Source organism: Drosophila teissieri, chromosome X (genome assembly GCF_016746235.2).
Source record: "Drosophila teissieri strain GT53w chromosome X, Prin_Dtei_1.1, whole genome shotgun sequence".
Lineage (NCBI taxonomy): Eukaryota > Metazoa > Arthropoda > Insecta > Diptera > Drosophilidae > Drosophila > Drosophila teissieri.
In genome coordinates, this window is record NC_053034.1 from 17029344 (window position 1) to 17047459 (window position 18116).

At 43.0% G+C, this 18116-nt stretch overlaps 1 protein-coding gene across 2 annotated transcripts in view; it reads right to left on the minus strand.

Annotated features, from left to right (window-relative positions):
- Positions 1-218: 218 nt before the first annotated feature.
- LOC122624757 overlaps positions 219-18116 on the minus strand; it is a 44055-nt gene continuing 26157 nt past the window's right edge. The window contains exons 3-10 of one of the 2 annotated variants that reach the window (XM_043804443.1): positions 4327-4627; positions 4029-4263; positions 3780-3950; positions 3493-3714; positions 3221-3424; positions 2884-3162; positions 442-2819; positions 219-359 (exon numbers count right to left, since the gene is read on the minus strand). In XM_043804443.1, coding sequence (XP_043660378.1) covers positions 351-359; positions 442-2819; positions 2884-3162; positions 3221-3424; positions 3493-3714; positions 3780-3950; positions 4029-4263; positions 4327-4584 — 3756 coding nt within the window. In that variant the 5' untranslated portion in view covers positions 4585-4627 and the 3' untranslated portion in view covers positions 219-350. Of the gene's footprint in view, positions 360-441; positions 2820-2883; positions 3163-3220; positions 3425-3492; positions 3715-3779; positions 4264-4326; positions 4628-18116 lie in introns of both variants that reach the window. The other variant, XM_043804442.1, reaches the window with a different exon arrangement.

An 18116-nucleotide genomic window follows, 5' to 3' on the forward strand; every position in this document is an offset into this window, starting at 1 on the left:
AGCCTCCTCGCCGAACATGACATTTGACATTTGATAATGTCATTTGCCGCGTAATTGTTTTTTGATTTGCTGCCACGCTTTGCTTATTTTAAATTTTCCATTTCCCAATTTGTTTTTTTCTCTTTGGCTTTGATTGCTTTTCTGGCGATAGCAAAATATTAAATGATAATAAATAAACCTAAGGTTTGGCGCCCTTTCGCAGTAAAATAAGAAGTAAATTTCAATTTTATACCCGCCACCACAAGTGTTTTTATTTAAAATAATCTGCCATTTAGGCATATAAAATATATTCAAAGTATATGCTAGTATGCAATCCAGATTGTGTGCAATTATGCCTCAAGTTGCCTTTTTCAAAGGTCCTGCAATGAAATGGAAAATAAATGAATAAGTTAAGGTTTGAAAAGATGCAGGGAAAGGAGTGCAATAAGTCTAAGATCTAACCTCCCTGTAATCATCGAAATTCTCATCACCAGAATTGCTGGCATCTTCCACCAACTTGCTAACGTATCGCACCTCGATGAAGAGCAGCTCCTTGAAGTCCTTGGTCAGCGTTGCCATTGTGCCATAGTCGATGGCCAGATAGCTGTCCGGCTGAGTGGCCACCAAATGGGTCACCCCCTTGAACTCGGACATTTTGACAAACGTCATTAGGGAGTTACTCTTGACACTGCGATCCTGGCAGTACACAAACAGTCGACAGCCCACATCCTTGAGCTCATAATCGGCAATGGCCAGCCAAAAGATGAACACAGTGTCCGGTAGCTTTTTACAACCTTTTTCCGCGACATTACTTGACTTCGCCTTTCCCTCGATGATGAATCTCGAAACCGGAGCGAACATGAGGAGACAAGCGCCGTGCTCAACAAAGTATAGATATTTCGAGGGTAGCTCCTCGTTCAGTATATTCTGGGGTATCGGCACCGTCTGGCTGGGCATTCTGGTCAGCAGGGCGATCACGCAGATGCAGTACACCTGATTTGGCGGATAGGAACTCGCATAGAAGAGCAGGACCATGCGGTCCGTGAGCCAAAGTTCCTCCAAACGGCGACAGTGATCGCTCAGAAAGTGCGCCATTAGAATCTTCGAGTTCAGACCCGTTTGGCAACCGGGAATGGGACACACAAAGGTGGCACAAGGATCCTTGCGATTGCTCGGATAACGCCTGATTTTGTTGAACACCGGATTGATGGCCAGTGCATCCGGCTTGGGCAGCACCTGGCGCCGGTAGAACTCCCTGAAGGACTCCAAGTTCGGGGTGCGCATCACCAGGCAGGAATTGATGCTGGCCCGCTCCTCGGCGTAGAACAGTGGCTCATCGTACAGCTGCTTGACGCGCCCCTCGTGCCTGAGGGCCCACTTCAGGAGGCGCCAGCAGTCGACCCGATTCCTCAGTATGTGGCGACCTCGCTCCTGCTGGTAGAGCTCAACCATCGAGATGGCGAAGCGACAGCGGAGCAAACATCGATCCTTGATGGGGCACTTTGCCGACTGGGCCCTGTGGCTCAGAGCTCGGAAGTAGGAGGTCACCATTAGGTGCGCCATGCGCCTGGTTAACTTGATTCTCTTCGCATTCACGTCATTCACCACATCTATATACTGCATTATGTCCCTGTCCAGCTGGGCCTGCGGAATGTCCTGCAGCTCCTGGGCGGTCTTCACCTCGGTGAGATAGTGAGCCGGAAAGAAGCCCTCGCTGACGAACCAATGGAAGAACAGACCATCGTGCGTCAGATGTGTCCAGTAGAAGTGATCCATGTAGTGGGTGATCTGGGGCGGAACTTCGACCAGCTCACTGTTCTTCTTGGGCTTCATGTTCGCCATCAGCTGCAGGATGTGTCGCGATACGAAGTCTATGTCGATGAGCCGCCGGAAGTCCACTCTTTCCTCGGGTGCAGCCCTTGCAATTGGCTCATCAAATGGATCGCCTGGCTCCTTCAAGCTGTCATTTCTGAAGAGGAAATCGGTCGAGTCCGACAGCGAGTGTTTGGCATCGTAGAATAGTGTGCTAAATGAGGCTGACGTTCTGGTTTGGGGTAGAATCCAAGTGGTTTTGCTCTGCCACGCAGTGGAGCTGGTAGTTGTGCTCTTCAAAGGAGCCGAGGCGGGTTTGGGATTCTTGTGCGATGGCTTCTGTTGCTTTTTATAGTATTGCGATGTCTTGTGTCGCTGGAAAAGGGGCAGGTAGATGGCTCCTACAGGATCCTCTGGTAGTATCAGGTGTTTCAGTCTCTTCTGTCGATTTTGCTGCACTTCGTCCATGAGAAGATTCTTCAACCTCTGACCCCTGTCCATGGGCCCGGCAGGTTTCGCATCCTGTTGGGGCACTGCCACTTCAACAGGATCAGAGACCTTTTCGCCATGGTACGACGAAGTGTCGCTACTGATGTCCAGTTCAGGTTTAATGGTTTCCGGCATGGACTTGGGTTGCACCGGTATTCTACGGGGCACATTGAAGAATCTGCGTTGCATGGCACGCAGTTGCTTTTGCGACAACTTTATCTTGGGGTCGAAGAGTACTTGTGGTCTATAGAATGTTAGATACTGAACTCTTTTAAAGTCCCGTTCCGCCTTTAGCCATTCCTTCTGCCTTTGGTAGGCTTTATAGAACTTTGGGCGCACTTTCGGCTTTTTTAAAGGCACATACGAGTACTTCCGTTGCAGTTCCTTTCTACGCCGCCGTCTGTTCTTCAGTTTACTCTCGGCTTCCGGCTTGGAAGTTGTGTCTTTGTTTGCTAGTCGTTGCCTTCGTTTTTTCTCCTTATTATATTGCCTCATAAACAGCACGATATCCCATTGCCAGTCCTCCAATGGCTCTGGTCCTGCGCTCATCGCAAAGTCGCTTTTGGGAATGAACGTAATGGAAATAGTTGCTAGTTGACTTACCTCTCGCCTTTAGCAGCTGCCACTTGGTTAGGACACTGGATTCGCTTTTCTCGGATTCCGATTGCCCTGTGAATTGCTGATAGAACCTGGCCTCCGCCGACGTACTGGGCACGTCGTCATTGATGGGCGTGGTCGGTCTGGTGATGGGCGTACTTGGTCGAGAGGTGAGGCTGTGGCGGTTCCTCCTATGTCTTCGCTTGTATGCCTCGGCCATCGCAATTTCCAGAAGTTGGAGTTCGCTTGTATGCGGTACTTCGGTTACTTCGCTGTCTTTAAATTCTAAATAAGAAAATATTATGAAATCTGTACATTTTATGGCCAAGTCCACCAATATAACCTTCGTCGATCTGGGGCACTTCCTTTCCTTTGGTATCCGCACCATCACCGTGTGTTTCTGATACGGGCTCGGCTCTACTTTCATCTCGCACCTTGTTGGCGCGAAACTTTTCAATGTACTCCATTCCGAACTCACAATCGAAGTCGAGTGTTTCCGGCAATTTACTATGCGAATGCACCTTACTTCTGGCCAAGCGCTGGTTTTCTACGGGTTCGAAGGCAGAGCTCTCGTAAATGAAAAGGTTTTGCTGTTGCCTTACTTATCTGACTCACTGGACGGATTGTGTGGCTTGGGCTCCTTGAAACTCCGAGAGTTGACAGTAATCGTGTACTTGGCAGGGCCCACTCGATCTATTTGCAGTTCCTGTTTGGGCCTGGCCTTGGGCACAGCTCCTGTGGCAGCCTTTTCCACGGCTCCTTCGGCCATCGAATGCTCGCCCAGCTTAAGTGATCGCTCCACTTGCAACACCAGACTATCCACCAAACTGAAGATGTCTATAAAGTGCATCGATAGTCATTGATAGTTTATGTTAAGTTATTTAATTCATGGGTTTACTCACACTTTACGCGACTTCTCTCGTTCTTGGACACAAACTCGGGGTAGAGAAAGGGCGTATCGAAGCCCTGACCTATGACCTTGGGTGGTGTGCAGTTGCCCACCGCGATGGGCAGCGGGATCGAGCTGTGGTTCCTGCGATATGGATACGTTCGTGAGGAAATTGTGGGAAGATCTTCATAGTTCGGCGGACTCGATGACTCCACATCCTCGGCCAGAATTGGATACGTTCGTGATGGAATTCTCGGAAGACCTTCATAGTTCGGCGGACTTGATGGCTCCACATCCTCGGTCAGAATTGGATACGTTCGTAATGCAGTTGTTGGCTGATCCTCCAAGTTCGCAGGACTCGATGGCTCCACATCCTCGGCCAGAATTGGATAAGTTCGTAGTGGCATTTTTGGCAGATCTTCCAAGTTCGCAGGACTCGATGACTCCACATCCTCGGCCAGAATTACGGAATGTTGCTCCTCCTCCAACGACTTCTTCTGCAAATGCAGCGACATGAAAACGAGTAGAAATAAGAAATAATTTCGTTCTAAATCGTTTACCTTAAAGCTCGGCAAATGCTCATCGACGCCATCCTCATCCTGGAGGTCGAACTCATAGTTGCTTTCGCCGCCCAGGTCTTCCAGCTGCGGCTTTATGCCAGGACGATGGCTGACCAACAGGTTGTGCAGTAGCTCCTGCTCCTCCAACAGCTTTTGCAGGTGATTCTCTAGAAGATTCTCCGGCGTGCACGGACGAGCTCGTGGCCTGCTCCTATTGCGATGCTTTGGCCGACCTCGTGCTCTGTCGCCATTCGGCATTTTTCCTGGCACAACACGAAAAAAGAAACGCTCGGTGCCACGCCTGCAAGAATTTATACACAAATATATATACACACATATATATATATGTATATAGGCACTCTTCGGTATTGGCTAGTGGCCACGGGTCACGGGTCACGGGTCATGGGGTATTGGTTATTGGCTATCGATTGATTCGATGGACAGGCGCAGTAGAGACCCGAAGGCGGTTCCCTACATGCAAAGAGAGCTCTTGGCTGCTCCGCATTTTCCATTGTTGTAGATTTAATCAAACGCCGAAGCAACGAGCGCATGCAGTACATCAGAATGTGCGCAGCAAGGAGTAGTGAAAATGCTGAAAAATGCCATACAATCAAATGGAACATACCCTTTCCCTAGGAGTGCATTCCCTTCCACATGTTGTGCACTTTAAATACATGTCAAATGTTTTGTAGCTTGGTTTTTACGGGCTGCTTTGGGAAATGGAAATATATAAAAAAAAAATATACCCAGCAGTACTTTGTAGGGTATTTATAGGGTATATAGTAATCGGGAGTCAGGAGTCTGGAGTCAGCAGCAGCAGCAGATTGCTGCCAGAGATGAGAGCGATGTGAACAAAAGAGGAAGAGCATAGCATGAAATTGGCAGTAGTTTTCCATGCTTCCACTCCTATATCCCCCCTTTCTGCCCCCCCTTCCCCCTACATTCTCCACCACCCCGTTGACTTTCCTCTGGGAAAGCCCACCTCCCAACGCCCCACCCTTCGGCCAACCGTAAATTGCACTGCATTTTTATTTAGTTTTCGTTTGCGCTGGTCAGCCAGCCGATGTCAATTTCCATGCAGCAATACCCTATAACTTGCGAGAAAATCTATGAACTTTGAACATATAGTAATCAACAGCTAAATAGTTGAACCATTTTTCTGTGCTTTGATATAAATAATAATGGATAAGGCATAGCTTGGCAGTAAGAAGCATGATGTCTACCTTCTAGAGGCAGCACACTTGTGATTATTATATACTCGCACTCGTAGTTTCCGATGCCACATTTTCCTGTTCCCCGTTCCCCGCTCCCCGTTCCCCTTGCAGCGCTTTTAGTTTATCAATGTTTTCCGCTTGCAACGTTTTCGGCGCATTTTTTCTCGAGTGCTGAACTAGACATTTATCGCCGCTCTCATGCTCACTCACCCAACCCACCGATGCCCCCGACTAATAACTAACGTGGCTGGCTCAGCTCGAACTGGTGCTACCTCTTACCCGTTACCTCCCCCCCCTGAAAAATTCCCCCCTTTTTTCCCCTTTTTTTTAGCATCTAAAAAAGGCGCCCAGCCCTCCCTGCGCAACATCAATTCTCCCCAGACACTATCAAGCCCCACCCGACAAAGTTAGTTTACGGCCAAAGTTTAACATAAAAAACGAACAAAAAAAATGGAAGAAATAATCAAAAAAAAGTGCAAAAAATGCGAACTGAAAAAGATGACCAAAAAAGGAATATCATAAAAAGCTGTGTGCAAAAAAATCGGAAGGGAGTTGAATTTTTGGTCAAAAGCTAGTCAGAAACCATGCAGGGAATCATGGCACAAAAAAAAAAAAATAGAATTGGTAAGAAAAAGCTAGAGAGCTAAAAAAAATTGGTTTGCAATGCATTTTTTTTCGCGCGAAGCTTTTCATTTGGCGCTGGCATCCATTAGAGCAAAAATCAGCAGCATCCATGGGCGTGGGAAAAAGGGGGAGTGGCGCTAGTGGGCATGGTGAGGAGAATATGGGGGGGATGTTGAAAAAAACTGCTGGGCTGTGTGGTTGTTGCTGCCACACATGTGGAAATTGTGCGCGTTTTGCAGTTTTTTAATTGACCAACAAATTTATTTGATTCGTTAGCAACGCGAATATTTTCTTCCACTGTCCTGGCTTTCACCTTTCGACCCCACTGTTCTCCCCGCCACGGCAAACATGGCTCCCTTATGTTTAAATTTATATCCGCATATGCATACAGTGCGTTTCATTAGGGGTTTTCACTCTAGGCACCTATGCACTTGACTAGTGGTCACTATTTGGTACAACAATCGAACAACAAACCATTATTAAATGATTTAATCCATTATTAAATGAATCTATCCATTATTAAATGAATTAATCCGTTTTTAAAAGAATTAATCCATTATTAAATGAATTAATCAATTTTTAAAAGAATTAATCCATTTTTAAATGAATTAATGCATTTTTAAATTAATTTATCCATTATTAAATGATTTAATCCATTATTAAATGAATTAATGCATTTTTAAATGAATTAATCAAATTTTAAATGAGTTAATCCATTTTTAAATGAACTAATCCAATTTTAAATGAACTAATGCATTATTAAATTCGAACTAAAACTCCAATGTGAAGCTAGGCAGTACAAATTACGTGAAACAAAGTGCTAAGCTCTTTAGCTGCTATCCTTAAAGGCAGTGCCAATATCCTGATGTCTGTTGTCCCGCTCCATGGAAATCGAGTCCGGGGTAATTGAAATTCAAGGCAAGCAGACCAAACAGCCAGCACCCTGAAATCTGAAATCTAAAATCCAAAATCCAGCATTCAGAATCCCAGGACCAAAACTGGAAACCCGACATCGACAACAAGGATGCGCAGAGGATATGGCAAGGAGATGGCTCTTGTTGTTTCTAAGGATTACATATTGGTAAACAGCGATTACAACAACCAAGTAACGACAACTTATTGTGCTACAAATTGGTTTGTTTGCCCTGCCCACCGCCCCTTTTGTGGGGTCGGTTTTCGATGGGGGAATGGGGGTTGTGGATTTGGGGGGGGGGAATTGTTTGATTTGATTGTTGACTTTATTGGTCAACGCAGCGGCGGCCTTTTGGGCATTGTTCTTTGGCCTATATTGCCATGACCCCCACACCCTGGATTTGGTTGTTTAACGATATTTAATCTATGATTAAAATCAATTAAATGCTACACTTGACTTAATTTATTGTCGCCGGCGAAATCAGACAAGAGATTTGTCGGTTTCCAAAGACAAGTAGCCGCTCATACGAGTAAATGTGTTTGTATATATGTACGAGTATAGTATTCCCCAAATATCCGATGCAAAACGAAATGGTATGATACGAAATGAAATGCTCGTAAAAATCAAAATGTTCCCTCTTTTTCTAACTCGTTGGCCAGTCGGCCAGTTGGCCAGTTGACCAGTTAGCCAGTTATCCCGAAGTTGGCTATCTCTTTCTGCCAATAAAAATCTGGCAGCAAAAATCTACGAAAAAGTCGGAAACACTTTGTCGGTGGCTTGGCTTGTTTTTCGGGGCTTTGGTTTTGGTTTTTGGCTTTTGGTTTTCGTTTTGCTTTGCTTTGTAGTCTTTATCTTTATGGCTCGATCTGGAGTCTCGGTTTTGTGTTCTCCATTCCCCTCCCCTCTCCGCACACTCCCCTCTATCACTCGATATTGAAATTCTGGGTATTGTCTTCTCGTAGAGCAGATAATTGTCCACCTTAAACGGAAACGGGGGAAACAACGGGAATTCGTATTGCCGAAAAAAAAGCATTCATATTGTAAAACCATACATGGAAATATTACAAAGATGTATTCTTAATATATTAATAATACCTAGTCAGTTATAGTTATACCTTAGAAATCTTTAAGTTTTCGTAGTGCCCTGTAAAGGTGTCAAAATTTCAATTAGAAATTATATGTTGAGTACTTACACAAAAAGTTATATCCCTCTTGGTAATGCATAAACAAAACGAGCCACATTTTATGTGTGCAAATGCCTCTGGGTAGAGTATTTGAGTAGAGTATTATTTACATAGGTAGTTAATCGCTTTTGGGGAGCGGCATTAAATTTTCTGGAATTTTTCAAGCCTTGATTTGCCCGCCTTTTTGCATTTAATTGATCAATGAACTCTACTACCGGTGGCCTTGAATGTAACAAGCAAAACCACAGTCTTGAAGTCTTGAAGAATCTCGAGAGATCATCAATCGCATTGAGGGAGTAATGAATCAAGTTTGCAAGTACGAAAAGCAATCGCATGCAAATGAAAAGGTTGAAAAAGATGTGGAATGCTCTGTACGAGGGGCGAATCAAAATCAAATCAAAAATTCCGTTTAATGATGCAATTGGAGTTTGATGAGTTGGAAAACTGATGCGACAAACATCCATAGCCATATCCATATCCATAGCCATTCCATTCCATTCCATTCGCTGATGGAACGCAATCAATGCAGCTGGAAAGGATGAGTGCTGTGCTGGCCGCCAGGTAAATTGCAACCAATAATAATGAATAATTGAAAATCCAATCAAACACCAAATGAAAACGGAGACCAGTCGTCGTCGGCTGGCTGAACGGATGGCTGACTGGCTGTTTGGCTGGCCCATATCCTCATGTCCCCATATCCCCATATCCCCACATCCCCATATCGCCATATCCATATCCCCAAAATGTGCGGTGGAGTGGGCATGTGTCCTTTGGTGGCTGGTGGTGTTGATTTTGCCGGCTTTATCGAAGGACATTAGCAAACGGTCGTTGGGTTTTCGCCTGCAAATGCAATCAAACGCGTGGGGCAATAGCAGCAGCAGCAGCAACAACAACAACAGTAGCAGCAACAGCAGCAGCAACAACAACAAGAGCAGAAACAACAACATACCCAGCAGCAGCAGCAGCAGCAACGTGGAAGGATAAACCAAAGCAACCTGCATAGATGACACCCCAGGGACATGGCAAAAGTCAATGAATGGTAATAGGTGTCGACATGGCCTTCTCACACATACGCACACATACCCACCCATTCGCACACATTCACACCCATGCGCCCCAACACCCACCTTTGACCAGAAATTTGGGGGCGTGGCACGGGCTACATCCAACATCCAACGTGTGGCGGCCTTTTGTCCTGCTGTTGTTTTTGCTGATTGCCACTTTCGGCAATGGATCGAATGCCAGAATACTGGACTTTCGCAATGCGATTGAGAATGGGCACGGCACTTGGACTGAAGAACAGAATACATTAATTGCCAGTTAAATTGAGTCTGAGTGGAGAAGTGGAGATTTGAGGTGGCAGTGAAGTGATCTAATGCCAATCGAATCAAGGCTCAATTTAATGATGTGTGCACCAGGGAACTGAACTGCAGCAAGCCACCGGCACTCTAAGTGCACCCGCTGAACACCGGGTGTCTCACTCTATTTGCGGCAATAACAAGCATCCGGGTGCCTGATCTTATATATTATTAAATAATATTTACACTTAAATAACACTATTCTATTTCTATTGTTCTAGCTGGCATTCAAAGTGAAATTATAAAATTATAAGTAAGACAGCTGAGAGTATTACGTTACATTAAATAATGTAATGTAATGTAATGAATAATACTAAATACTAAATAATACTAAAAACTTAATACTAAATAAAACTAAACACATAATACTAAATACTGAATAATACTAAAAACTTAATACTAAATAATACTAAATAATACCAAAATATATGTGCCCTCCTCTGCGCTTCTCAAAAGTCCTACGTAAGCAAACAACTTTTCCGATCAATTTTTTTAAAATACTAATTGTGAGTGAGTGGTGCAGTGATATGTGATATATGATATGTGGCAGCAGAGGATATCAATAATGTGATTTCGACCTACTGGAGGAAGTGGAAGTGCCTCAGCTACATAGCTATTTTCCAGGAGCTACAACCAGCTGTTAGCTCTGACGTGGAAAGAGCTTGAGGAAAGGGGTGAGTACCTGGGGGGAAATGGAGAGGGACGCTTAACTTTCTGAAAGTTAAATATGGAAAGCAAATATTAAAAATTGTAACAAAGCAAATAATATAATAAATAATAAAGAAATGTCTATTTCGTGTTGTTTAAATAATTGTAAAGCTTGTAACAAATGTTGTTTGAATATCCAACTACATAGCAAGCGTATTTATAGTTTAAATATCCCTATAAATCCAAAGTTTTCAAATGGTTTCTTAATGTTAGCTGCAAGTCATTTAGTTGCTGCGCCGAAAAGTAGGCACCGCCGAAATTTGGGGGACTCCCCTGCTTACACACACACACCCACACAGACATCGGCTGTTGTAAATTACCGATTCGGTAAATTCGCGCCGCCGGCGAATCGGCAAAAAATTTGGCCACCTCACATCCGCGGCATTTGCAGGCAAGGAGCAGAAAGGATAGCAGTCGGTGGAGTAGCCGAAAAAGCGAGTAGTTCACTGGCATGGTCGAAAAATGTTAATTGATTTATGTTTATATTTGTGCAACATGTTGATGCCGCACATCGCGCGTCGCACACCGCCACATTTTGCAGTCGGCGGAAAACGCTCGCGGTTGTCATTTTGCTGCCAATTTTGCGATGTGTGGGAAGCGGGGTGCGGGGTGCGGGGTGCGCCGACAGACAAACCAAAACAAAAACAACGCAGCCACGTTAATTGAACAACATTCGACGGGCCAAACTGAAACCGAATCTGCACAAAACCCCCGAAACCCAGGGCGCAACTCAATTTGAGGCGAATTTTCAGCGTTAGCGGCATATTTGCTTGTAATTATATCTATCAAAAATATATAGATACATATTGTATATACACATATACATATGTGTGTGTATGCCATTAGCTTTTGTCTTTCAGCTTAGGGTAGCGAAAATGCAGGAAATCGGGTGGAAAATATTGCGGAAAACCGATCCCGCCTGTGGCCGTTTCGATATTTTGTTTGTTTATTTGTGAAAAATCAAATTATAAATGCTAACAATTGGTTAAAGCTGTGAGAGAAAGTGGCAGTATTTGTTTTATTTTTTGGAAAACCATTTCGAACAGTAAAGTATATAAAACTATCTAGTATAGAAAACTATATAAAGATCTTTGCCGCAAGCGACTTATCCGCACTAATTATAAATAGTTGCCCATCGCTCACCTTCCCTCGAAGATGAAACAAGGATTTTTCCGCAGTCTGCTGCCCAAGGGCAAGGATAATAGCCCAAGCAGACGCCAAAGAGAGAGGCAATCCAAGGGGGGAGGGGCGAAGGGTGCGGATCGATGGCGACACAGATGAAGATGAAGTCCGCAAGTGTAGATAGATATATGTATGGTATATATATTCAAATATATATGTATTTAAATACATGCGAATGGCGACAATGGGACACACATGCCGACAATGACTTGTCCTGTGGAAAACTTCAGCTGCAGGACCAAAGCCAACAAAAAAAAACGATACTGAACCCAAAAGCTGAGCCGAACCGAAACTTGTTTCATAAATTTCCTATTCAAAATGTAATTAAACCCTTGCGCTGATGCTGCTTCTTCCACTGCTGCTGCTCATCTAATTACAACAAAAAGGCGACCATTTCAGATACGATTCGGTGGGAGGGGCAGAAGGGGGGGCAGAGGGGCGGCTACGCAATATACTCGATAATTGCGAACGAAATGGCAGAAAGGCTTTGGGCCTGAGCCACCAAGACTTGGTCTATTTCCATAAATATCTTCAAAGTCATTAAATTTCACACATGTTGGCGGGACGGCACACGGAATTGTTTTAATTTTAAAATTATTGCCATTAATTGATTTTTGATACAGAATGTGGAGCGCTCCTTCCGACCATAAATCTCCATGTGTGTAAATCTAAAAAGGGGGTTGGAACTGGAACTTAAGAGCACCGCAGCAAATAATCACTGGAGTCCGGAAAAAAGGCAGGGCCCGAAATAAAAGGGGTAGCTGCATAGCTGGCTTTAATGGCACTGCCTTGATTATTGAGACCATTATTTTTGTTTAATTACGTTACGGGCGTTAATGTGCGGATAGCACCAGCTCTCATCGTTGTGTGGAGGCCGTATTCCGTATTCCGTATCCCGAATGCTGAGTCCTGAATGCTGAATCCTGAATGCTGAATCCTGAATCCCGAATCTAGTATCCTGAATCCCGGGCACCACATTAATTTCAGCAGTAAAACCGGTATATATATTACATATATATGCTTTTTAATTGAATAACACACTTGCAGATGCTGGTAATGTTAATTTTTGAAATGCCATTAAACTACTTTCGAAAAATGTATCTGTAAAATGGAAAACGTATCTGTAAACGTATCTACAAACCAGAACTATTCTAAAACAAAGCTAAGGCAAACTGTTACCAAAACCAGGACTTTTTCCCTTGTTTTTTCTTCATTTTTTTTTTGTTTTTTTGCTGCCTGTTTTACGTAAGTTTATATGCTATATGTAAGTCCGTAATGGACCGCTCCGTAATCCCGGAAAGTGGGCAAACGCGTTGCCATTCCGATGCCGATTCCTATGCCGCTCGACGTTCGACGGACAAATTTGCGACACGTTTCCGACACGTTTGCCATGTCGATTTTTCTTGAGCCAAGCGTTGGCCCCTTGTCGCCCCCACTCATATATATTTTATAACTGTAGACGACAACGGCGATACATATCAAGTGGGCGGAGTGGGTGGCTCAAAGCTGAAAACTGAAGGTTGAAAGCTGAAGGCTGAAGGCGGAAGGCGGAAGACTGAACTCTGGGGGCGGGGCAGGGGTGCATACCTGTGTTTGCTGATGGGTGGTGGTTGAAAGATAAACGTCGCTGCCGTTGACTCATACGCAAATTTTTACTCACATGCTGGGGAAGGGAAGGCGTTTGCACACCGCAAAAAATATCACTATTAATATTTAAAAAAAAAGATAAATAAAAGTTACATGCAGCATGCTCCAAACATTATATAAAAAATCGCTGTTATAACTGGAATTATTCAGTGCTGCTGGTCTGTTGTATTAGCTTATAGTTTCTCTCAGTGCACGTGTAGCTGGCACAACTGTCCCCGTCCTATTGTTGTTGTTGTTAATGGTTTGATGGGTTTAAAGTCGTGTAGCTCCGTTTTTAGTTGTCGACGGGGGAGGGGGGTTTTCTAGAGGGGGTGCGTCAAAATGTATCGCTCACAAAAAACACAAACTCACAGCCACACACACATGTATATAATACATTTATCTGTACGTATATGCAAAATACGTATGCACGTACATCTTTACACACGAATATATAAGATATTTCTGTTTTTTTTTCTTTTTTTATTTTGCATATGGACGCCTGGCTGGTTGGCTGGTTGGGCATTGAGATTGGATTGCGGGCGCCCGTCCGCCTGGCTGTGTGTCTTATGGCTTTAATAACTTTAGTGCTGCTACGTGCCATTGATCCTTGATGTACGAGCAAGGATGTGGCCCATTTGCCCATTTGGGTATATTTCACTGGGATATTGGGGTACATGGGATCAAGGCGACAGATTTCGAAAGCAGCTAAGCCAAGTGGCGTTACTCAAAACTTGCTGATGTTTTGGTTAGTAACGAAATGCTGGGGATAACATAGAAATCACTTGGGTCTCCAAATATGAATATGTTAGTATCAAGGGGCCACCGAAATGAGTAATAACTCAGGGAAATAACTCATTGAGCTGTGGCAAAAGTGCTGCCTACTTGCAGACACCTACGTCACAACACAGGGCATCTATGATTCGTTCTCAACTTTCAGCCACGTCTCAAAAATCAAGTGCCTCATAACAGTGGAGGTGGAAGTGGAAAAGCCCACCCACCCAGCACACAGAGCCACCCATCAATTCATCCAATTGCTCTTCCTAGTTTGGAATTTTTCATGCATTTTCTTTTTTCATTTTGAGTATTCCTCTTCAGTTTTGCCTTTTATTCGCCGCTTTTTTGATGGGCCATTCGCCTGCGCGCTTTTCGGCATTATGCATAAATTTCATTTTCGCCCCCCGCGCTTATTGTTCATTTTTTGTGCATTTAGTATTTCTTTTTTGTTATTTATTTACGAGTGTGTGCGCCTCTATGTTATTAATCTTCGTGGGAGTTATTGCTGCTCTTCTTTTTTCTTCTACTGTTTTTTGTTGGTGTTTTGGTGGTGGTGTTGTTGGTGGTGTATCTCTCGATTCGCGTTCATTTGTGTATGAAATTAAAATCACACCCATGAGATGTCCCACGAGAAGAGGAAGATGAAGAATGCGTATTCTTGTGCATTTTTCTTCGGCAATTTTCCAGCGAAAAAATGGCCGACCCGTGGGCAATGGAATTTCGCTTTGGTCAAAGCAAATCCAGCCACAAAAATAATAAGAAAAAATAAGAAAAAATAAGAAAAAATAAGAAAAAACACATTAGAAAAGAAGAAAAATCACCAGGAACAGAGAAAAAGGCCAGCAAATATAACAACTGTAAATTGAGTTGTTGCCCTTTCGCCACCGAGAGCCAAACTTTGCCCACCGACTAATTCATTCATGAAAACCGTTGCCCCAGCCCCGCCCCCTTTTTGAAGGCCCCTCCTCCTCCTCGCTCACGACCCTTCCTCCATCCAAAAAATAAAAAAAAAAAGATATATATATAGAAAAAAAACGATTGCATTTGCTGCTTAGCATACAATTGCCACATTAACTTGCCAGCCCAAAGATAAATCGCATGGCCAGACTGCAAATTGTTGCTGCGCCAGCAAACTACCAGAATGCACAGTGAGAAATACTTGTAGCTATGCGGAAGTATGCTTGCAACTTTCTATGCAGTTTCCTCTTCTTTGGTATAAGAAAACCATTTCGTATATTGCGATCTTTATGCATTAACTGCACTGGCAAGCACTTTGTTAATGCTCAAATTTGAGTTGCTTGGGAGGAGCAAAAAGAGCTTCGAGTTGTTCTCAGTGTACCGCACTGCTTGCGAGGCCACAAAGAGAGCTATTTCGCACTAAAATCGCCGCGGGGCAAGCAGCGAAAATCGAGACAAGTTTGGAGGAAATGCTTTTTTCGCAAAGTGCATTTGAGGCCTCAGGCCAAAATACAATGGTTACTGGAAAAAAAGTTAACAAAGTTCGAAAATTAAATACACTACGCATTCGCAATGTTCTAGTTGGATTTTTATTGGGATTCTAAGGCTAAATAATTAATGGGTAAAACACTCCAATTGGACGAGCTGACAAGCAGTTCGCCACAATTAAAGCAGTTCTGTCAATCAGATTTGGCAGGAAATCATTAAAATAAAGCAGTTCATTGTGGCAGTTTATTCTATAGGCACTAATTGATTTATATTCAATTAAAGCAGTTTTACCAATCAGATTAGAAGGAAATTCATTAAATAAAGCAGTTGATTGTGGCAGTTTATTCCCATAGAAAATAAACTATAAATTAAAGAAACTATTAAAATTAGCCAATAACACGCACTTAAAATTGCAAATAATTATACAAAATAAAATTTATATCAGGTGGAATTTCAATATCTTCCAAAGATGTGGCTTACTATCCCATTCACTCGATTTCTTAGAGTATTTTGCCAAACACCAATAGCGACAGCAACAATCTAAGGCAGTTGCAAAGAAATAAGACGAAAACGAAGACGAAGACGAAGAAGGAGCAATTTTTAATGTGTTTGCGCTTTAGCCAAAAGTTGGCGTTGGGCCCATTTTTCTTTGGCTTGTTAGACGTTAGCAACCGAAACGGCGGAGAGATTCCAAAACACTTTGCCACAAAGGTTCCCCAGAGGAACTTGTAGTTGCTGTTGTTGCTGTTGCTGCGTCGCAAGTTGCAAGTTGCTGGTTGCTAGTTGCTAGTTGCAGGTTGCAAGTGCAAGAGCAACATTGCGATTTGGCTGTTGTTGTTTATGATACACCAGTTGTTGCAGTTGTTTGAAGAAGTTGTAAGAAATAGGCTTGCCCCGGCGATGAGCTGCCAGTGGACAGTGGAGTCCAAGGGGGGAAAATTAGACAAATGATCGCCAGCACAGTGAAACAAAGCCCTGATGAACTGATGATATCCCTGCAAAGATGAACCAAAACTTGGCCACCAGAGGGTATTGATTGGTTTGCTGCCATCATTAACTAATTACAGCATTAACTAATTTACAGAGTCCATTTGAGTCAATTGTAGTGTGATAAAGTGTTTGCCTTTTTTTTGAGTGCACCCATTGGAGTATTTTTCGCGCTCTGAGCTCATGCAAATGCAATGGCAAACGAAATCCGCTGATGGATTACGAGCTGCCTTTGGGGCAACGGGAAATGCTCGTCCTCTGGAAACACTTCTTTGCATGCTGCAAATGCTGCAAATGTGTTGCAAATGCAGCAAATGGTGGAAATGCAGCGAATTCTGCGGAGGCTGGAATGGGAGACAATTCATTTATTAAACTGCACTTAACATCAACACCACATCATCATTAATATTAAGCGGCCGGCGGGATGGGGAAAGTCAAGGTGTTAACAATGTTATGCCGCGTCCGAAATCCCAACCGGCCATCAATTTGTGGCAATGGCGACTTGTACTCGGAATCGCTGGGAAATTGGCAATGGAAAGGGCATTTTGCGATACTTCAGAATATGAAGTATTTTTATATAATTTTATGTGTATACTATATTATAAAATGATAGTTAAAGTGATAGTTCCAATCCAAGGTCAGAATCAAATCAATAGGCTGCCACAAATAAAAATTCAGTTGCCAAGAGCCTTCCCCCCTCCCTGCCACACAAGAGGCCCCCTTAACCCCTTGACACACACCAAACAAATCGGCGGAGAGAGAAAAGAAATGTCAAGAACTCATGTTCAAATGTCAAACTGAACCGACAAACCGTTAATTAGCAAATCAAAGATATGCCACGCCACAGACACACACATCCAGCAGAACAGGGGGCACAGAGGGGTTAAACGGGTGGTTAGAAGGGGGGGAGGGGGACTTAAGCAGGAGGAGACTGGGAGCCAAGGAGGGGCACCACAATCTCCACGGCAGAGAGAGCCACTGACAGCTCACAAAATCCGACAGTTGCGCACATTCGAAAAAAGATCAATGAGAATTGTAAAAGAAGCTGAAGAAATCCAGCAGACGGCGAGCAATTAAAAGGCGAGGGGTGTGGGGGCAGGCTCAGGTGAGCTGCAGTGCACTGCAAACAAATCTAGCCAAATTGAGCAGTTTTATGCATTATCTATATCTATATAGTTTGTATTAATATTTAGTTAACAGTTTTGTGCTATATGTATATAGTTCGTTTCCATATTTCTTTAACAGCTTTATGCATCATAAATATATAATAGTTTGTACTTTTATAAATTATATATATACATAGTTTGTTTCAGTATTTCTTTCACACTTTTTTGAATTATTTATATAGTTTTTTTTTCATATTTCTTTAGCAGTTTTATGCATCATATTTATAGTTTGTTTTAGTATTTCTTTCATCCTGTTTTGAATTATTTATATAGTTTGTTTCAATATTTCCTTAACAGTTTTATGCATTATAGATACAGTTTGTTTCAGTATTTCTTTATAAACTTTTATGAATTATTTATATAGTTTGTTTCAGAATTTCTTTTACACATTTATGAATTATCTATATAGTGTGTATTAATATTTATTTAACAGTTTTATGCTATATCTACACAGTTTGTTTCAATATTGCCCTAACAGTTTTATGCATTTCTATAGTTTGTTTGTTTTAATATCTCCTGATACGTTTGCATATAATATAATCTCATTTATAGCACCCTATCCCATAGGAGTGAATTATCAACTTAAAATGGAAATCATTTTAGTT